Below are 22595 nucleotides of genomic sequence, written 5' to 3' on the forward strand. Positions count from 1 at the left end.
CCTACACAACATAAATATACTTTTACAGGCAAGTGAATTATGCAAACCCAGAAAACTGGTGATAAGCATAAGGAGAGCAAATGATCCAAGTCCTGACCTGCTTTTTCATGTGAATTTGCAACGTCCACGCAACTTGGAAATCAAATCTCAGTACCACGCTTCCGGCGGCACCAGGGTGGGGGTATCCTTGCGGGCAGGATGAAGGTGTGCTGCAACAGCAAGCGGGCTGAGCTAAGCAGCCCTACGGCGACTAACCGGTGTGGGCAGGATGAGAGCCAAGTGCCGGTGCCCCAGGGGCAGGTACAATAACCTCTTCTGCAGCCGGTGCTCTTGGCTCCCTCCTCCCGCAACTAGGCCTGGCCTGAGAAGCCCCAGGCGCACACTGGGCAGGGGCACCAGCTGTTGGGTGTGCGACCATCAAAGTTCAACTGCTTTAATTGCTTCTCCTCAAGGAGGTGGCCTTGGAGATGAGGCCTGGCAGAGGCAGCAGAGGAGATCCGCGAGCGGGTGCCGAGAGGTGAGCCAGGCCCGGCTGCCGAATACCCGCATAGCCATGAATTTAACCAGTCTTCTGCCCTGCTCGGTCGCCCTTCCGCAGAGCTCTCGCTGGCTGTTCTAGCACGCTTTCACGTCGTGGAGTTGGGTGCCCGGGCTGTGCGGGGGAGCAGCTCCGCGTTTCCCGGCCTCCGTGTCCCTCCCGCCGGTAGCCACGGCGGGGCAGGGACGGCCTTTCCCGCCGCCTGGGACTGAGGCGGCGGCGCGCGGAACGGCGGCGGCCGGGCCCGCGTTGCCGCAGGGGCGCTGTTGGGACGGACCGGCCGGGTGCAGCGCCGACATGGCCGCCGGGCCCGCGGCGCCCCGCGTTCTCAACGTGAACGTGGGTGTCTTGGGCCACATCGACAGCGGCAAGACTGCGCTGGCCCGGGCGCTAAGCACCACCGGCTCCACCGCCGCCTTCGACCGGGCGCCGCAGAGCCGGGCGCGGGGCATTACGCTGGATTTGGGTTTCTCCTGCCTGCGCACCGCCCTGCCGCCGCAGCTGGGCCCGGGGCCCGGCGAGCTCCAGTTCACGCTGGTCGACTGCCCGGGGCACGCCTCCCTCATCCGCACCATCATCGGCGGTAAGGCGGGGAGCGGGGGTGGCCGCCCCTGCCCGCCCCGGTGGTGGAGAGGCCCCTGCCGCGGTGCTGCCGCGCTTTTCGGGGCCGTCCCGGTGCCTCGGAGCGCCTCAGCCCTTGGCAAGGTCCGGCTTCCCGCGGTAAGGCGAGCGGGGCTGTGTCTGCCCGCCTGAGCCTGCCTGTGCTGGGAGCTTCGCTTGTGTCACTCGGGGGCTGCGGCTGCCCGGCCGTGCCCGCTGAGGGGAAGGTGTGGGGGGGCTCTCGAGTCTTTCACGGGCCTCATAACTTTGTTACACTTATTCGTAATTGCCCCCCAAATAAAATACCAGTACTCGTAGAAAAGCGGTTTGTAAATGTGAATTCTTTGGGCGGTCAGGCCTGCTCAGTTTTCTTAAGCTTGCTTGAAAAAAAAGTTTTCTTTATTGAGTAAGGAGATCTGTTTGTGGTATTTAAGGACAATATTGATTTCCATTTTTTCCCTTGTTAAATCTGTCAGTTCGATATTCCCTGTGGTTGAGAGCTGTGGTGTACTTGCTGGACATGCTGAACTTTTGTCTTGGAGTGACTGGGGAGTTCTAACGTGGTAATCTTACGTTTAGAGATAGTTCTGTGGATTTTTAGTAGCTTTCAATTTTTTTTTATAGATAATATCTGAAGGCTAGTCTGGTTTGCATTAGAGCTCATTTTAAATTGATTCACCTTGTTCTGTGAGAAATAACCCCTTCCCCTTCTGTGTCTTGTGAAAAGAGTTGCCGAGGTGGTTGGTGCTTGACTAAGGGTATAATGGACTTGCAGCTGCAGCCTGTATGTAGTTACAGATTGGTAAACTGCAAGTACGGGGACCTCTGAAAGTTCAATTCCTACCGCGCTTCATCTCTTTAGTGTCAGCTAGGTGATAGTTTTGTAATGCAGCGTGTGTTTCCTCTGACTGAGGTTCAGACCAGGTTACTTTTCATGATATGTGAATTAACTCCCTTTGAACAGATGTGTTATTTGTAAATGGTGTTAGCAGTGACTGCATTGTATTGTTTGTATTTCTTTTGGGTAGGATAATAAACATTTACTTATTTCTCGATTTTTGTCAGCAGTGTGACGTGCTATGTGTGCTCCACGGCTGTTTGCTGAATTCCAGAAACTTGTGGTCTTTTAGTCTTCTGCTGTACTTTACAACCAGCTATCATTCTTAAGTAATAGTAAGCACCTGATCATTTTCTAAAGAACAACATTTATTTTGGCAACGGGTAACTCTTCTTGGATGTACTGAAGAGTGAGTTTAGACATCCCTTTCTGCCAGAAACAGCTAATCTAAGTGGGGTAAACTCATGAAGATGACATGGGAGAACTTGGAAAAACAGCTTTTTCTTTTAATCACTTTTAACACTTATCTGGGCTGATTGTTTAATACATAGACTTCTTGTTGCTTCCTACTGTTCTCATGAAGTCCACTTTGGCTGAGTGAGTTACTCAGATTTCCCTATTGATAGGCCATGCTGGGAGGAGAAAAGATGTGGATAGTGAACTGGACTAGATGGCATGATAGGGTTTTCTTCCCAGGAAAAATGATTCTTTACTGGTAGCAATTCAGACACATAAGTATGTCAAACTCCCTTAGTTCCTGTTACACCGGGTTATGTATCTTAGTCAAAACATTTGGTTAGTGTGACTTACTGCAGTTCTATGTATTAAGAAAGAATTGTAGAGAAAATGCAGTATTGTGCTAACACTTAGTTTAAAGAGTTAAAGATTTCAGTTTTCTGCTTGATAGACTATTATATATCTTGATAGTGGATTTTTTTTTTTTTTACTAGCAGTTTTAAAAGGTGAAACTTTGATGGTAAAACCTGTGGGACTACTTGGGTGCTTACGGTTTTAGTATGGTTTGGTGAAACTCAAACTGAAGTATAGCATATCTTGTGTAACAGGATACATCCTTCAATGTTTAGGTGTCAGTATTTCAGTATTGCCAACTTTTCCAGCTCTTCAGAAATGGAAGACCAGGCCTCCCAGATAATGATACTTTAAAAATCTAGATTTTTTTTTTTTTCCATCTGCTTCCTGATTGTGACTGTTCAGGGTTCACCATTCCAAGCATTTTCTTTGCAACTAGGGATGCTAGTACTTATTTCTTTTTGATGGAATCCGTGATTTCCCTGTGACTACAGATTTTTATATATATAAGGTTTTAAAATAAAACGTAAGGATAAAGTACTTGATCTTCCTATGTTTGTTCTACACCTCAGATTTGTCCCACCTCTTTAAAATACTGCTTTTCTGAAATTAAGTCCTATGACAGCTGTAGATGTGAGTTAACCTGCAGGAAAAAATAGACACAGCAGGGCTGTGGGAAAGGGAGCTGAATGTGAGGAATTGGAGGGTGGAATGACAACAGAAAGCTCTGAAGCAGCTGTTTCCTATATGCAAGTCATGTGCATGCAGCTTTTGCAGTAGAAGCTACAGGTGTGAAAATATGTTACTGCATGCTCTTATTGCTTGAAGCTCCCTTTTCATTGAAGGTGGTGTCAACTACTTGGCTCCTCCTTGAGTGAGCCTGTCTTGCAGAAACAGTCTCTGCCGTGGCTGGGTAGCAGCAGCATTATTCAGTCAGGTGTCCCACAAGACGACTAGTTCAAGGGGATCCTTCTGAGGAGCTCCTTCCTGGCTTCACAAGGGAAATCAGTTTTGTGGTGTGGGTTTTTTTGTTATGTGGGTTTTTTCTTGTTATTGTTGCATGGTGTTCTTTTTGTTCTTTTTTTTTTTTTTTCTAAGTCTAAACTTTTCTGTTCCAGGGTGCCTTTTTCATCAGTGGTGTCCCAGGCTGTCTTTTAGTCTGATTCCGTCCTCTCTAGCTGTCATATTTTCTGTGCTCCCAGAGTGCTTTAAGGGTTAATTCCTTTGTTGTACAGAGCTGATAAATCTGCTTATAGATTAAATTGTACTATTTACCGTTCTTTAACATATTTCTGTATCTAGCTAGTTCTTGAAGTGAGTTTTTAAATGGCTGAATCTGGCATTGCGTTTTTGTCATGCTATACCAGGTAGTGCTTGACCTTGCAAAGACTTCTCACAGTCCCTTACAAGATGCTTATTTAGAGACAATACTTTAGGATTAAGTGAATGCAGAATACTTGAACAGTAACCAAATGGAATGGAAAATGGAAGTCGTATTTCATTCTGTGTGGCTCCATTTTTCTTGCAAAGCGTGTCCTTGAAATCAAAACGTATCAAATGTTAAATCAAAATTTTTTTGTTTTTACCTGCATGCTGGGAATTGGAAATGTTGCAGACCATTCTACCCAAGATGCTTTCTTAAAGTTTTAGCTGGAAGGTGATAGTCAAGGTTGGAATGGACTAAATTATATGCACTTGACTTACTACATTGTGGCTTTCACTTGCATTTAAACCATACTCATTTATTCTTCAACAACAAACTCTTGTGTGTCTGATACAGCAGGAAGGTATTAAGTTATTGTGGATAGCTGTATGGCTTGGACTGTGTCATGTATTTCTTTTTGTCTTATTCTTTTGAACAGCAAGAACAGAACTCTTATTTCAAGACTTTTTCCCATGCTCTAGCAGGATCTTGCCTGTCTATCATGTATCAAGCGACCTAACAAAAACTGTATTTACAGCCCTTCGTAGCTGACTTGCTAAACACAGAAAACAAATCTGAATAACTGAATTTTAAGGGTCAATTCTTTAACTTTTCACAAGTAGTAAGAAGCACTCACATCAGCCTTATACTTACTCTCTGCACTGAAGGAATGACTGCAAAATGGAATACCACTCTCTTATCATTACTGCTTTCTTCTATTGCTAAAGAGGTTTAGAGTGGTATTTTGTTAAAATTTTACACAAAAATGGGGTAGTTTCTATCACAGTCCTATGGTGTTTCTGTTAAGCTTCTGTTCTTTTGTTAAATTTCAGCACTCTGATCTCTCCCAAAGTTCGTGTTGATGTCATCAGAGTGAAATAAGTGTTGCTTTTGCGTTTGTTTGTCGCAGACCTATGCATCCAGTAGGGTCTGGAATGGTTTCTCAAATGAGCTCAGCAGTAAGGGATGCCTGCAGAGAGGTTATATGAGTTAATCTGCCAGAAGAAATTCAATCCCCATATTTCATTTTAAGACCACTTTGCGTAGCAAAGTAGTTTAACCAGTAGCAGATTTTTTACTTGCTGATGGTTAATTTCATGCCCTACAAAGGGTCAGCACACTAATACAGAAGAACATGATTACCTCATCCTAGCTTCCCCCCCACACACGCAGTGGAGGGATAACAAAGTGTTTGCTTTGGGTGAGCTGTTGTCAGATGCCCTTTATCTGTTTGATTTTGAGATGGGTCCTCAAAAGAACTTCTAAAAAAGAAAGTTGTCTTTTTTTTTTTTTTTTTTTCCTATGAAGTTCAAAGGACAGAGTAGCCTTATAGGGTTTTAATTGGAAAGCTACTGCTTGACCCTGGTTGTCTAAACCTGGAGGGGGGAATTCTGACAAACTTGTAGTTTTGTAATCCTTATGCCTGTCTGAACCTTTGACCTTTTTACTTTATAACTAGAGCTTCATTGTCACCATTTGTCCCTGCAGTTCCTTTCAAAGAAAACTGCCTTGCAAGTGTCTGTTTCCACTTTGCTGCTGTGTTCTGTTAAGGAAGGGTATTAATTCATACCTGATACATTGGAGGGGCCAAGACTTTTGAACTTGCCCAAGAGCTTGGGGAGGGGGAAATGAGCGTAGCAAAAGCATGTCTTGCTGATGCAAATGAGTACAATGAAAACAGTCCTGGGACATCAAGGGGAATGTGGTCTTGCTACCAGCATTCAGATTTGGTCAGATGCAGATTACCTGCAAGATTAACATAACACAAAAAAAAAAAGTATTTTTTATGTGAGATTAGTTGTTTTGCTGAGTTTGTTGTAAGCTTTTAAGAGGTTGTGTAAACTCGGGGTTACCTTTGCATTGCCATCATGAAAATACGCTTCTGTCAGTGTCAACTTGTGCTTGTTGGCACCTTTGTGAACAAATGACAGTTCTTGTCTATTCCATTCCAGGTGAGTGAACAAGTAGAGTTTTATAGTTGTAGAGTGTATATATGAACGACTTAGATTTATGTGGAGGCCTCTTGCTGTTGAGTGCACATGTGGAAGGGATGCCTGTTCTCTGGAGGAAAGAATGCCTTATGTTCAGTGGATACCATTCTGGTCAGAGAGAAGTCACTAGAGAGTCTTGAGGACTTTGGCTTGCCAGCTTGAAGTGAGAATAGCATAGTAATGAACATTGTTCTGCTGAAAATATATTCAAATACGCCTCCCATGTAATTTGTATTCACAAGCCTTGATGTAGTAGTTGAGTTATGGAAGTGCTCATTGGCCAAGAGAGTTAAACTAGCACTAATGTGAATATTTTCTGAACCCTGTTAAACTTGCTGGGTTTGTGGTGCTTGTAAATGGCTGTCATTGCTTTGTATTAAAAATGCAAATAAGTAAACTTTATTTCTGTAAGTGAAAACACTTTTCTCTGGAAATTGAAACAGTCTCTTTAATTCACTTTAAGTAATTTGGCTTGTGCCTGGTGCTTGTCTGACAAATTTAAAGTGTATTTTTATTGACATTTTAAAATGAAAGCCACTTTTTAAATTAAGGAGTTATGAATAAAGAAAAGGCAGCTGGTATAAAAATATTGCTGCTTGAAAAATCCCCCCTCTCCCAACCCCCAAAGTGCAACTTTGGCTCCTGGATATTACAGCGCACAAGAGGGCAGTGTTTGCTTACAATGTAGGGTCCTACTGATAAGTGCATGGGGTAATGGGTCAGCGGGAATGGAGTGACCTTACTTTGATTTGAACCAGAATTAAGTAGAAGTTTTGGAACACAACTGGGGCTTAACTTTCCCGTTCCTAAAGAAAATATCCTCTGTATTTTGAGGAAGGTTAGTGTTATTTCATCTACACTTTGGGATAGCTCTTTTTGTGCCTTAAGCAATAAAAACGTGTGGGGTATTGTCTTGGGCATTACATGCAAGTAACACAGATGAGACGAAACAACTGGTTTTCACTGAAGTTGCATGCGAGTGGTATGAGTTAATCCACATAGAAGGACTGTTGTTTTTTATTTATTTTACCTTTGTGGAAAGTTTATCTAGTTTAACCTGTAAAGCAATTGGTGTTGCAGGACCATAGAATTTAGTGTACACAATTATTGTATTCCCGCATTTCCCTGTGCCATAACTGAGCAAATGCAAGGCAGTTGTACTAAATCTGGTTTGAACCACTTCTGTGCTATATAGGGTTTGTGGTGTGAGACTGAGTACAGTGGAACTTGGTTTTCTGTGTGTGTACCAGGGTGCTTTAAAATAGTGGTCTTATGTGGAATTTTTATCTATCTGTATCAAAACTTCAGTGGTTCTAACATTCCATTTATTATGCGTTGCTTCTTGTTTCTGTCTGCATTGATATTTTTTGAGTGATGTGACAGACTAGTCTACTTGGCTGCTATAATTTTTATTTTATGCCCTCTTCTGCTTTTTTGACTTGAAGCTGATTTTCCTGTTAAAGTTACACAGGTTCAACAAGCTCCTAAACTATACATCAACTCTAATATTAGAGAGCAAAGCAGGAAGAGTCTTCCTTTCCTTTTATGGATTGAAATGTTTAAAAGGAGCAAGAGAGCCATTGTCTTTGGGTCTCAAAAGCTTTAGTGAATAATCACATTCTCTTCTACTTCTTGCTAGAATCCTGTCAAATATGTACTGTTTCCTGTGTTCAGTTGAAAAAAACCATATCTTGTTCTGAAGATGTGATTTATAATTGAATTCTCAATCTTAAATGTAGATTGTATCCAGGAGTGGCTTTATTGAACCTTATTTGAATGTTAAATTGTCTCTTGCTAATATAGGACAATTTTTCTACAAAGCTTTTGAGTGGTTGTGTGTATACTTGTGTACAACAAAATTGTGCGAATTCACGCTTCATTATTTGACAGAAAAACTTGACAGCTTCTCAGGAGAACATAATAACCAAGTGCTGTAATGGTGCTGACTAAGTCTGCTTGATCTTTCTTCCTATTGATTTTAAAAACAGAATTTCTTTGTTCTGTCATACTGTGTGGAAGCATTCATCAAATAACCACATGCCTTTCATTTCACTTTTTCTCCATGTTTCTCCTTGCTTGAAATTATTTTTGTAAGCTGTTTGGGAGAGTGGTCAAGTTTTATTAATCCATTTTTAGATGCTTTTAAGTATCAGCTAACTTAGTGAAGTCTTAAAGACCCGTATGAAATCTAGAACATCTTGCTGTAAAATATGAAGCATGTTTACAGTTAATATTACCCTTGTCAAAATAAATTTAAAGCACATTTTTCAAAGTAATATTTTTACTGATGATGGAGATGTTTGCTTGCTAAACATTCCAATTTAGCAATTTGGTGGTCTGCTAATTAACAAACTGGCTTAATAAGGTTCTACTGTATTTGTTCTATAGCTTGATTTAGAAGTTGTCTTCAATTAGTAGACACTAGATGTAAGTGGAATAGTATGTTGCTTATGTATAGAACCCACTTTTAATAGCTAGTTTAGCTTGATGGAGCCATGAACTTAGCTTCCTTAATACGTTTCTCTGTTTGTTGTTGGGTTTTTTTTTGTACTAGAAGTAATAATGTATGTTCTTGAATGACTGTTTTAATCAAAACCCCTAGAAAAACTAAATGCAGATGGAAAAATTTAGGTTATAATTGTAAGGCAGGCTTGCATCTTCTAGCTAAGTGAGCGGACCAAACACCCACGTGGTCATTGTTAAAGTCTGTTAAGTGGTTTAAAAAGTTGTTTCTCTGTGTGGCAGCTAGTTGTTTTCTGTCTGGGAACCCTAAGGTTGGCCTGGCAAGCTGAAGAGCAAGGGCAGATGTTCTGTGGTGGTAATTTCCAGCTGAATTCTTGAATCCATTGTGTTCTGTGGGTCACAGCTCATAACAGAGTAAAATTGAGTGAGAACTCCAGCAAAGAAAGACTTGCACAGCTTGTATGGTAGCTGTGATTGCAAAGATACTATGTATTCTGTGAGAAAATATTCTTTGTGCTATCTGTAAAATTCAGATTAAATAGCCATTCTGAAGTGCTTTCTGTAAACTGTTTGCTTCCAAAAAGCGTTGCAGGCTAAGTAAATACCAATAATTCTTATTTTCCATCTCCTTATCAGTTATTCTACCAAAATGATCTTGCACAGTCTATCGTATCTGTTGAGGTGAACATGAAATGGTTAGTGTTTGCTTCCAATTTGAATTACAATCTCTGTTTCAAACCTAAGCTGATTAATTCTACATTAGATTGTAATTAGCAGCATTACCAGCACTAGGGGTGGTTGCAACCAGACAAACAAATATATGTGTTGAATGTTAACAGCAGAATGAGTTGGTGACTGGTGGAAGAAAAGGCAATGGAATGGAGAGGATAGCTTAAACCAAAAATGAATACATTGTATTTGGGAGCATCATGTAGGTAAAGGATGATAAGGGTGAGTAAAAACCAAAGTTTGGATTTTGAGATTTGTAGGAAAAGTTGACCTGGGTAAGAATACAGGCCCCTCATCCCAGGTTCCAGAGAAGAGACGATTCATTTGGGTTTACAGTTTTGTTTAAAAAAACTTCTTATTTTCTTTCACTTTGTGCCATAGAAGGATCATGAATGTTGTTTTGTCTACTGCCGTGCCAGAAAATTTAACCCAATACCCTGTAGTGCTTTCTTGTCTTCTGTGCCAAAGCTTTCCTTTGTTTTGTGCCTTATTTGGGATGTAACACATGCTTGGCGTATAAGAGTGGCTGGTACTCTTAGATCTTGGGTGCTCTTCTTAATTGAGGAGTTTTGACTTGATTTGTTTGGTAAAGTTTCACCTGTCTTTATTTCCATTAAATTTATTGTAGAGCAGGTGAGCATGTTTTAGAGACAATTCCTGTATATGTAAAATTTGAAATGGTCTTTGAGAACCCACTGGGCAAAGAAAACCTATAGAAGTGTTTGAGAATTGTCAATAGAAATATCCAATCATATTACCCAGGATAGGCAAGGGGAAGTGTCTCAACATAGATGTTTATTCATGCTTAAATCTATTTTCCTTGTATTGAAGACTTCCCTCCCAGCAGTATTGCTTTGGAGAAGAAAGTTTCCAAAGCATGCAAAAACTGCATTTCAGAGAAAGAAACAAAATTATTGTAGCTTTCTTTTTTAGGGTCAAGAAGAGGGGGAGGGAAAATGGTTTCCTTGTATTTGACTGTGCTGTTGGATGGAAGACAAAGCTCAGTCTCTCTTGCTGACTAATGTCATCATCGAGGCATTTTTTTCTCCCACAGAGCAATTTTGTCTCCATTGAGACCCGCACAGCCATTGGCAAGACCATGGCCTGAGATTAAATCTCATGCTTGGGTGAAATTCTAATGACTGTAATTGTTTCCTCTTTTTGAGTCTGTGGTCCCTTCATCAAAGAGTGGTGCGGAAATTATGCGTTTATGTTGTAAAAAGGGAGGTCATGATTACCTGAACCTGTGGTTGACTTCAGGGGATTCTGTGTCGTGTTCTGGCAGTGGTTATCCATGCTGATGTTCTAGTATGTGAAATGATTTAAAGTGTGCCTTAGAGTATATATGTAAAATAATAGTGGCATGCCTCAGTCCCCTCTGGGCTTTGTGCTGCTCTCCTTCGGCTGTCACCCACTGTTGGGTGATTGCTAGCACTCAGTCGAGCGATGGCAGCCCTTGTGTCTTTGTCATCTATTGGAATAGGAGAGAAGAAAAAGTGGTAATGTGTGTCGAGGTGGTAGGTGTCTGTGAAAGATCTGTTTCAAGGGTAAGCTCCTAACCTAGTGCAGGCATGAAACAGCGCTTGACTAGAGTGTCCCTCAGATTGCGAAAGGCTTAGGACCTATCAGCAAGTGTTGCTGTTAACCCTCACACTTCAGTGTTTATTGAAGGTGTTTGGCATCTTGAACGATTGCTCTAGCATGGTAGGTTGTGGAGGAACTGAGTGTGTGTCTGTGAATGTGGATATGAAAACAAATTAGAATTTTATTGGGGTAGTTTGCCTGATCCTGCATGAGCATTGCTGTGTGGTGGAAAAATTCAGGTAAGTATTTTGTGGTACTTGACTTTATTGTGCAACTCTGTATGTACACAACTTTGGAACCATATTCTCCCCTAACTTCTTTGAAGATTTGTGAAAAAAAAAAATCATGTACTGTGCATTAAGTACAAAATTTTTGGAGTTTGTACTCTAATTTATGAAGTATCCTTTAAAAAGGTATCAGAAGAACTGACCGAGAGACCTTTCATCAGATAATAAGGAAAATAGTTCAAATGGTGCTTAATTTTAGGGGTCTAGGCTGCATTCAGAGACTAAAGAAAGCCCAAAACATTGTTCTTAAAAACACTCAGCATCGGACTTTTTCCCTGATCTCAGTGAGATGATGAGCATTCAGTTTAGAGTATTGAAAAGTACAACAACAGCAACAAAATCCCAAGTGTCAACAGTGCTATTCACCAGCTTTAGACGTAGAGTGCTGAAGCTGCTGTCTGGCAATGTTGTATCTTCTGATAATATGCGTCGTTTTAAAAATTCATTACAGCCTGAAAAGCCAGTTTTTACATGAAAATTAAATGCGTGCGTATCCATAATAAACTTGAAATAATTGTTGATAATATTTATTCTTCTGTATGGCATAATAACAGTATTGCTAAACATTCAAAACTCACAAGTCAGGCATCCCTAAGGAAGGTGTTTAAGGAAATAGTTTTGTTATTTCAATTTGCTTACTGTATGATAAGTTTTCACCCTGTGGTAGGGACCAGCATGTGTATTTCTTTTCCTGAGTAGGCTTTTCACCTGACTAACAGAGACCCTCCCATTATTTCAAGTGCTGTGATAAAGTTGTGGTGGCTGGTGATGTTTACCCATGTGTTTGTAATTGGGCTTGCCGCTTACTCTCTCTGGTGTGTATTATGATATCCAGTAATGCCAGCTTTTTCTGTCCAAAATTGCTATTTAACTGGAATCCCTTGTGGGAAGCAATTTGTTTGCCTGTGGTGCTGTGTAGTGCATCTAGAGGTGATATAAAAAATGTGTAGTTAGTTAAATTGAACTGTACCAAACTTTGCATGAAGAAAATACTCTTTTGGTTAATGGAAGGAAAGAGTTTTGAACTGAAGCTAAATTCTTTAAAAAAAAAACAATCCCAAACCAAACAACAAAACAAACCCTAAACCCAGTGGCTGAAAATCCGATCTCTACAGAAATTTCATCTCCAGATGTGTGTTCATTATGGAACTGTATTCACTAACAATTTGTGGGTGGGTGGGTGTTTGGGTGTTTTTTCATTATGTGTCCTGAAATGTGTTTTCCTTTTTGTTTTGAAGGTTTACTTACTGTATGAAATAGTTGATTATTCTAGTAATAGCCAGCAGTGCTATTGTGGAGTTTAGTGTTTTCTTTGTTTTAATTTGAAGCCAAACAAATCAAATGTGAATACAAATTTAACTTTTGTTTTGTTAAACGCAAGCCCTGCTGTCTGTATCTTTAGCTACGCTGCACCAAGAAACCAGCGAGTACTTAACTTACTTTAAAAGGACGCTGTGGTGGGGTTTTTTTTTGAGAAACATGGTTAAATTGATGAAGTGGTTTAAAGTTATTTTGATTACTGTCCTTGTTTCTTTTGCCTTTGAATTTTAAATATCTTTATTTTTGTCCCATTAAGAAAATAGTAAACTAGCTAGGAAAACTGTAGACTGCATATTAAAATGATGTCAGGTTTATGGAATTTTTTGTGTGTTCTTGTGTATAATTGAGTCAATCCTAGGTAAAAACCGGAATTGACTAATGTGAAATTTAAATTAGTTGACAGTATCCTTTCAAAGCTTATGCATATGGTTTTAAACCTTTTTGCAGTAACTCATTGGCTCATGTAAGAACAGTTGGAAGGAAATAGTTACAAAACGTCTGAGGTTAAGCTATCTAATATTTATTTTATCAGCATATGATATTTCAGCAGCATTTTCACTTGCAGAGCTGCCAACTTCATAGCATCCTAGATGCAACTATATTTACTGGTTTTATTGGATAATGAAAATTTTCAGGACATCAGGATGAAATCATCAAAATGCACATATTTGGGGGATGATGTTATTACATTTGGAAGGTGTTACGCTTTCTATGAAAGATATGTAGTTTTGTCCCAGTCTAAGTTCCCGTTTATGCACTGTTGGTTCAGAAGTGGAATGAATAACTTCTGTGAATGAGAAATGTGTTTCTGCTAAGAGGATGCTAAAGTGGGGTCTGATGTTCCATTGAAAAAAAAAAAAAAAACCCAACAAAAAACAAACCCCCCAAAAACCCCGAAAACATTTCGGGGTCAGAAGCATAGTACAGTATAGATGCAATACAAGTAGCCAAGATCAGCTCCTCAGAAACAGTACGTTTATGAGGATTTCTGATAAGCAGCGGAGTTGTGCAGTTAACAGTCATGATTGAAATACAGGGTGCTTGGGCACTAGCTTGTAAGTGGCAAATGTGACTTTTTAGTAGGTCAGCAAAATAGCCCATCAAGCTAATCTTCCAAAATTAAATATATTCTGGAAAACATGGTTTGCTGCTAAGTGGTAATGATCATTGAAAAATATTTTAAATGCCCGTGTTGTAATCTCTCTTGCTACTTTTGTTAGCTCTGACCAACCAAAAAAAATTGAGCTTTAATCACCAAGGCTGTATTCCTTCTTGGTGATTTCAGCATTTCATTAAGCGGTGATTAGTACTCTTCAATTATGTGTTCGTTTATCTTAGTGATGCATTTACAGTTAGAGATAGTGTTGGTTTATTGAATTTGGCTCATGCCTAGCAATTTCAGTAGATTTTTTTTTTCTTGCCGTGTAAGAACATGCAAAAAAGCAGTAGAGGGGTTTTTAGCCTTGGCATTGTTTTGAATGTTACTTTTTTTTTTAAAAAAAAAAGTGGAAAATACAAGTTTTGGGGTCCCCCCCACTTAAAAGTTTTAGAAATTCTGTTCTGAAGTCCATCTTCAGGCTTTGCCTTTGTCTGCTGGACATCAGTGGTTCATGGTATGGCTCTTTCACGTGTGGGCGAACAGGGGGAGTAGCAGGCTGATCTTGAAGCTTGTAGTTGGAATGGATTTTTCTCCATGTTCATAAGCTGGCAGTTCCACAAATGAATTAAAAGATCTTTTTTCCTTAAGGAGGGGGTGGGGGGGGAGAAAGAAAAGAGGAGGGACAGTGCAGTGGGAGACGGGGTTGAAGAACAATTTCTTGATACTTATAGGTTGTCCTTTCCTGTACAAGTAAGAGGGAGGAGAAGAGGATCTCAATACTGTTAAAATCTGCCCTTGTTAGTTTTCTGTCATAACTTGATAAGGATTAAACTTAGGTGGGTGCCCATGGTCTGTGAGGTACAATGGCTTGTGGCAGGGGAAGTAGGGTTGCTGATAACCCACCTCTGCTTCACTTCTGTTTGTTTCATGGTTTTGTTTGTATGTTTTAAAATTATGCATTTGCTTTGCTTCCAGAGTTAACAGTATACAAGCTTGAGTTCTAGTTTACTAGCAGAATTGGAATGAAATAGGCTTCTTTGCCTGCCCAGTGCTACTGCAGAGGGCATAGATTGCTGCTATCTCTTGGTACTGAGAAATACAAAGCTTTCATTTTGCTGGTAAAGCCCTTCCTAAAACTTGTGTACTCTGAGATGTGATTTAACTTTCCTTGGACCAACAGATTCTAGCTCTTTGAGAGAGGCAAATCTTCTCATTATACGCTTAACTCTTATTTTTCTGAATAACAGAGAACATTATGTGTGTTTAAAACGTGGTGACTACAAATGAGCAAACTTTAAAAAAAAAAATTTCCCTTTGTAGTCTCTCAGGTCACTCCCCCACCCCCAATGTGTACCTTGCTTAACAGGACCCTCTAGAGGTAAAAAATCATGTAAATGGATGCTAGTATTCCTTTATTAAGGAAGGGGAAAAAAAACCCTCAATACCCGTTGATGTGATTATCTAATTTTTTTCTTCCATGTAGACCAGTCATTAAAGACACTTTTATTTTCTATACCTACATTACTTATTTTTTCCTCTTCATACACTTTATTTCAGTTACATTTGTGCAAAATGGCAAGATAATTTTTTCCTCAAAAGCAGATTAACTGTGACAGTTTAAACATAATTAATAAAAAATATTTTATTGGAAGTACTTTAAGGAACTCTTCTAAAAAAGTTTAATTTAATTCCGTAGTAAATTGTCAGTAAGAATATACTTAATATAAGTTCCTTTGTATTTCTCTTCCGTTATTATTATATGGTTCTTCAACAGCAGTTGTCTCCATCAGTTGATGTGAAGACTGAAGTGGCAAGATAACAAATGAAGCATACTTATTGAAGTTCATTGGAAATGAAACTTTCATTCTGAATTTTCCATCCCTTGTTATTTAATTTTAGTTCTTACTGTCAGAAAGTTTAATTTAGAATCTGTTCTCTCCAAGTCTAGAAGATGTGAATGGGAAACAAGACATAACAAAATGTGAAAAATGATAGTTATTAAAAAAAAATATAAAAAAACCCTTGTACAAGGCAAAAGCATCTATGAATGGGTTTCTGTGAAGAGGGAAGTGTGTAATCTTTAGATATTCTTGATATACTTTTTATACCGTTTTGTATTCTTGCTTAGGAATTTCTTCTCTTAGTCACATGGGAAACTGTATCATGGTGGTTAGATTAACAAGTGCAGATGATTTTGCTGGACTTCTTGGCGCTTAATTTCTAGAATCCCATCCAAGCTAGACTGTGAGGGCTCAGTGCCTGTAGTTGCTGCTCTTTGAATTTTTGCTGTGACAGTGGTCCCTTGAAATGTGCTGGTTACGTTGTTCCATTTTTAAACAGTGAAGTGCAAATTTACAGGTATGGTGTACTTTGAAGTAGAAGCATTACTGCCTTGCACTCTATATTTTCTTGTTTATCTGGGATTCTTAGTCTGTTTGTTGCATATTTCCATTGAATAACTTGAGCAGTGCCAGCATTCCTGAGAGCTGGTCACATGAGCTTGGCAGAGCAATGTGTATTCTGAGCAGACTTTATTTTCTGTAGGCTTTCTTCCCACTTCCCTGGGGATGTTGTCAGCCTCTGTTTTAGCTTGAAAATCTGGATTTGGGAGAGAAGTGGTTCTTAATTATCAGATGAAATGTAGGAGGGTGAGTGTGGGATGCAGAGCTGGGAGACCTGTTGTACTTATGATGACCCTTCTTTGTCACAGGAGTACAGTTCTAGTCTTGAGTGATGTCTTACTTAACCAACTGATACTACTGCTCACAAACTTAGTTTACACAAACTGCCACTACTGCTTGAAAATGCCTGTACCACACTTGTATTTTACTTAAGTTGTTCATTCATCCTAGAGAAAATGCTGGAGGACTTGCTCAGAATTATTCTGGAAAATTTATGATAATCTAAGTATGTTCTGTTTTAGATAGTATTTGAGCTGTACTATGCAATTACTGTGCAGGATTGTGTTGAACAACTTCACCTTTTGAGAGTCTTCAAAATACCCAATATAAACCTTTTTTTTCCTTTAATTATGAGGGGTTTTAGAGTTAAAAGGACTGTTTTTGTATGTTGATGGCTTCTGTATATTCACCTTGCAAGATCTGTACTTTTCTAAGTGTAAGACTTGAAGCAATACAATAACCTGGCCGTGTCCAAGATTAAAATGTTTTCATTATTCTAGGGAGCAACTGGTCTAAATTTAGCCTGTGAGCTTTCTAAAGCTGGGGCCTTGTTTTATCTGTGACGTGCCATGCACGCTTGAGGCTTTGTAGAAGTAACATTTTGGAGCCCAGTTGGGCAATCTGCATCCATGCAGCCTCTTAGGAATGAACTTTGTAAGGGAGCTTGCAGGATTAAGGTCCAAACCAGTACAAACTCAGACCAGGTCTGTATCTGTATTTTGCTCCTTAATTGCTGCAAAACTTTATTCACATAGGTATCTCTTTATATTATTTACTGTACTGTTTAAAAAGTATTTAAAATATTTTTTTAAACTAATACTCTACCGGTGAAATTCAAAATATCTTTTTATGGAACTTATTCTGCTGTCAAATTTTTTATAGTCATCTGTTTATAAATCATGATGCCTTAGCTTTTTCACCTTCCTTCCTATTAGTACTGTTGAAAACATTTACTTGAGCATTGCTACTGTCTTATCTCTGTGTGGTTATAGATCATTACGTTCCAGCCCTTTTTAATACAGTATAAATTCTAATCTTGGCAAGTATTGTGTCTAGTTTTATTTAGTAATTGAACTCTGCGCTGCTTTCCTCTTTTACAGTGAGCATCACCTTTTATATTGCAGTGGAACTTTATTAATTATATGGAGAACATATTAATGTGTAACACAAATACCATACAAAGTGCCATATCTGGAGTGCTTTGTAGCATTGGCAATTTAGATAGCGTATCCAGCATGATGTAGTTTGTTTTGTCCTGAAGTATTAGGATGTGAGATTTACGTAACTGTTGACCCCTTGGGATTACGCTGAAATGAGGTGTGTGTATCCTGTGCAATCCTAGTCAGCAAAAATTTAAATAAAAAGTAAATACACTGTCAAAAGCCTTTCTGTTGGCCTGGCAGGAAGTATGAAATAGTACCATATGCTCGATAGTGGCTTCTTCGGAGAAGATTCTCTGGCACAATGAGATGTGACTTAGTGGAACAACAGGCTATGCAGAATGCTTGTTATTGTCATGATTTGATATTGAATTGTTAGACAGGGCCTGGTGTCTGCCATGGACTGAAGGCCAGATAACTGAGTACAAAATACATCTCTTTTTGGAATTTGAGTGGTGAGTCAAATTTATCTTTTAAAACAAACCAAAGTTATAGCCTTTGTGAATGTTGAAAACTTTGTTAAAGTGAACTGAGAATAAACTAATAGATCACTGCTTTGAGTTTGGTTTCAAGTGATAAGTTTGCAGTGTTTTCACATATAAAACACTTTTCTTGGTAGTACAGTATTAACTCCTAAAACCTTAGCAAGAACAATTTAATGGCAATGTTAACTCTTCAATTACTCATCCCTTCATCCAAAATTTGTAAGTTAACAAAGCACCTAATATTCAGCATTGTAGCAAGGCAGGTTAACTGATTGTGCACTAGACTGTGTCCAGAAAAATTTGTCTTCCAAAATATTGCTGTTTACTTTGTGTCTGATTATCTTTTTAGAGAATGAAAGTATCCTATTTCCCAGAGCTGGCATCCTTAATTTAATTGTTTGGGACTGGTTTCTTTTAGAGATTTCTTGCCATGAGCTGCACTGCTATAACTGTGTAGTAATGCAGGTGCTTGAAATAAAAATTGGCATAAAACCTGAGGATTTCCTGGTTTGGATGGAGTTGTGGAGTAATATAATTTTTCCAATTATATAATTTGTGTATAATAATGATAACAACAATAACCAATTTTTCATTCTATCTTTTATTTTTCTATTTGGTTACATGCTGCAGCAGGAATACCAGTGCAACAGTTTTCTGCATTATTGTCACAGAAATAAAGAAACTTGCATCAGAATTGGGGTTCACCGTGCTCCAAAGTACAGAAGAGACTGAAGGCTAAATGTGATATAGGCCTGGTTGTCTTACTTTTCTGACTTCCCACTGGATATAGGTAGCTCTTTCAGTCATTCTAGATGAACTACTTGACAGAGAAACAGAACTCTAGTTGAATGTATGAGAGGTATGTGTAAGAGATTTAAATAGGCATGTTTATTACCGTTAGTTGTAGTGGGTCTTGTTGTTCCTTGTTTTTTCCCCTCCGTTTGATTCTTAAATGTAGTGAGATTTGCCCTTCCTTGACTGACATAATTTTCAAACTCTACCTCTAGTGTTCTGTCAAAGCAGGTGATGACCAAGTGTTATGTGGCTCTACAGTCTTGATGGCATTCTATGCCTGAGCACCTCATTCATCTTTTGGGCAAGGTGTTGTGACTCCTGGTCAAAGCTGGGGTTCCCTTCCAGAAGAACTTCTTGACCCTTTGTACGGTATCCGCCTTGCAGGCGGACTCTGGAGCCGTTGTCTGGAATGCATGTCTAATGCATTCCACTCCGACCCTCAGTTCCATTCCATAATGTTAGCTTTAATTGGCTGTTTTTAAACTTTCATGTACAATTTGGTTGTACACGGTAAATTACCACCCTCTTCGCCTTTTCCTAAGAGCAAGAAACTAGAATCCAGACTGTGCTTTCCCTGCTGCCTTTTACTATTGCCCCTGAGCTCTTTTAGAGACGGCACTGGTGGGTAGTGTTTCTGTCAGAGGAGAGACCCTTTTTTAAACTTTTTTTTTTTACTTCTAATCTCCCAAAGACTCTACTTTTTAAACATTGCATTATATTTTTGGACTGACTTCTGCATTTGAAAGTTTAAGAAGAATTAATACTACTTGTCCAAAGAAGTATCTTCAGTTTAATAACTGTTGCCTAATTTAGTGGGGTTATATATGCAGTGTCCTCCAAGTGATTTTTTTTTTTTAATATTTATATGTTTTAATTTACTTGTTTGTGCATATGAGAACTTCAGGACTGAATCAGTTGTATAACCAAGGTTTGTCTTTACTGTGTTAGAATACCTTTGTACATGCTTCTGAAGCGTCAAAATTTATAGCATGGACAGAATTGTAGCCTCCGCTGTTAGACAGATTTCATCTAGGTTTAAATACTTGATTGGAGCATCAGCAGAAGCTCTTTTTGAGAAGAGGGGTAGTTTAGTTATATGAGGAAAAAGAAGCTGGCAGTACTGCATATAAAACAAATTTTGCAGTTCAAGCTCAGAACAGTGATGAGTTTCTTGTTCGTACTTGGTATGAATAAAGTAAAACAAAGCCTGCCTTTATCCTCCATAACAGGCTTATGAGCTCATGTTTCTGCTTTTCCTTTCCCCTCCCTTTCTGACATGGACTATGTCTTTTTTTTTTTTTTTTCCCCTTTACTAAACAGACAGTAACTCTTCACAATATTTTTAATCTCAGCAAGATGTCCAGTGGCTGATGATGCAAAAGTGTTGCATCAACAAAGAGGGGATGATAGTTGGAGCATTCCAGGGCTGACATTTTTGGCCAAGGAGCTGTGTATTGTGGCTGCTGATTCCTCCCTGCACAGCATGCTTCCTTTGGGCAGGAGGCTACATTTCATTGACTCCTGTTGTGTGCCTCCCTGCTCCTTATTTTAGGCTTCCCCAAGAAGTTATGACTGGGAGTCTCATGGTTTTGGATGAAAGAGCTTGTTGTCTTGTTGAATTATCTCTTTTCTGTCTATATTTAAAGCAAAGCTGACAGGTAAAAAAAAGATACAGTAAAACAAAAGCTCTGTTATAGTAACATCTTAAGCTAGATTAGAATAAAAGCTAAAGAATGTTCTAATGTGTGTTTTATTTTTGCGTGTGTGTTTGGACTGCTTGTTTACTTGTCATCCATTGGCGACGGGCAGTGGAACTGGACTCATTGCATTCAACTTCAGATGAGTTCCTGGGCAATGGTGGGATATAACCCACAAAAATCTATTCACTGAAATAAGTAATTTCCTTTTTTAGGTTAAAAACTGTCCTTATGCAAATTGTTTATTATGGAATTTTAAAATAATAGGCATATGTAATCATGGATATTGAGTAGCCAAAAGAATCTTAGATTTTTTTTTGAGAGAAAAATTGTTTTTAAAACTGAAACCAAACGTTTTGAATTTTTTTAATATTCTAGTGCATTGTTTTAAGCTAGCAACTTTTTTTAGTGACCAAAGTGAATGCAACTTGTGGACCTTTTAGTTCACTAAAAGTGTAGGTGATACTTTTTAAAAAATGGATTTAAGCAATTCCTGATGACAGCTAAACTTCTTGAATCCATATAAAAATCTGCTTAGGTCACGTAATTTAGCCTTGCAGCACTGGTTTTATTGTGCAAATAGACTATCAGAAATTGATTTATAAGCTAGTTGTTTCATAGATGTGACTGTTATGTATGACTGTTACTGTCATAGTCTGTATTCCTTCACAGCATAAAGCCTTCAGATGTCTCTTCAGTCCTGTCTGTTAGGCTGTTACAATCAGGCAATCAGGTACTTTTTCTAGTCATGAAGTTTTGCCCAGTGTAATAAAGGCAAGGTGGGGTAATTTGTTGATTTCTACCTGAATGCATCATTAACCATTACAAGAGGGGAAATTAGGGCATGGGGTTTGTGTCTTTTTTTTTTTTTTTTTTTTCCTTTTTGTAAATCTTATTTTTGATGCAACGGCAGTTCTGTCGCCAGCCAGTCCAGCATGCATAGACTCTCCCCCCCGCCATAAAACAATGAGCACATTCAGGCACAACTCGTGTTTTCAGTTATTAAAAAACGGAGCCGTCTGTCTCTGCCTGTGACTTTAATCTTTAAGCCTTTATTCCGTGTACCCCACCCCCTCTTTCTTTCCCCAACCTTTTGTTTGTGAAGTGCAGAGCTACAGGATACGTGGGCCTGGAGTTTCTGAATGTCTTGTACATTCCCCTGGCAATTACAGATGTTTATAACCCTGACTGATGTTATTTCAGTATTGCAGAGGGTGAAGAGAAAATTAAAGAAGGCTTTTTTCTTTGCCCCTAGCAGTTTGTAAATTTTTTTTGAGGGGAGGGGGAAAAAAAGAAAAATGTAAACTCTTAATTTCTTTTCTTTCAAAAAAAGTCTTGTTCAGCATCCTCAGATGGAACATGCCTGAGCGCTGTGCATGAATTTTCTCATAGCCTACCATAACTCTTCTGTTGGTACAGTGTGGTGCATGCAGTGTTATAAAAAGTGTAATGGTTCTGGATTTTAGTACAAAACAAGCTCCTTGGTGTGGGGTCCGGGACCTTTAGATGCTTTATTTCAAAGACAGAGACAAGGTAATGCTTGAAATGCTTTAGGAGTATAATCACATGAATTTATTTCCAGCTTTGCATGGAAACCGGGTTTTCTTTTTTGTGGAAGAATGATTTAGAATCTGATGAACTGGGGATTTACTTTGGAACTACTGACTTGCAGAATTGTTCAAGAAAATTTATTGTTGTTAGTCTCAGAAATATGCTCTTGATCTCTATGAGGTTTCGAACAAACTCCATTAGTGTTTCTTGAGCTATCTAAAGCTGCAGGTGCACTGTAAGGTTAATGTCCTTCAATTGACAGAGGTGGAGAGAATCTAGTAACAAATCTCTGATCAGGATGTTAACTTGCACGTTTCTTGGGATTCCCTGTGCGTTTCATGGTCTTCAGGGTAGTTGGCCTAAAGCGTTGAATTTAAGTAGAGAAAAGTTTGAGTTGTGAATTTGAAGGTGCTTCTGCAGTATCGTTAAGGTACAACTTTCATACCAATACCTGTTTTCCGACAGCATGCAAACTACTGTTTATAGGTTTTGCAAGTCTGGAGTGGTGTGTTTTAAGTGTATATTCAGGTCTGTTTAGTTATAC

General features: G+C 39.1%; 1 protein-coding gene across 1 annotated transcript in view; it reads left to right on the forward strand.

Moving 5' to 3' along the window:
* The first annotated feature begins 835 nt into the window (after positions 1-835).
* EEFSEC (eukaryotic elongation factor, selenocysteine-tRNA specific) overlaps positions 836-22595 on the forward strand; it is a 126228-nt gene continuing 104468 nt past the window's right edge. The window contains exon 1 of the mRNA XM_086469937.1: positions 836-1121. Within this exon, the coding sequence (XP_086326063.1) occupies positions 836-1121 (286 nt within the window). The remainder of the gene's footprint in view (positions 1122-22595) is intronic.

Source organism: Leptosomus discolor, chromosome 9 (genome assembly GCF_034619465.1).
Source record: "Leptosomus discolor isolate bLepDis1 chromosome 9, bLepDis1.hap2, whole genome shotgun sequence".
NCBI lineage: Eukaryota > Metazoa > Chordata > Aves > Leptosomiformes > Leptosomidae > Leptosomus > Leptosomus discolor.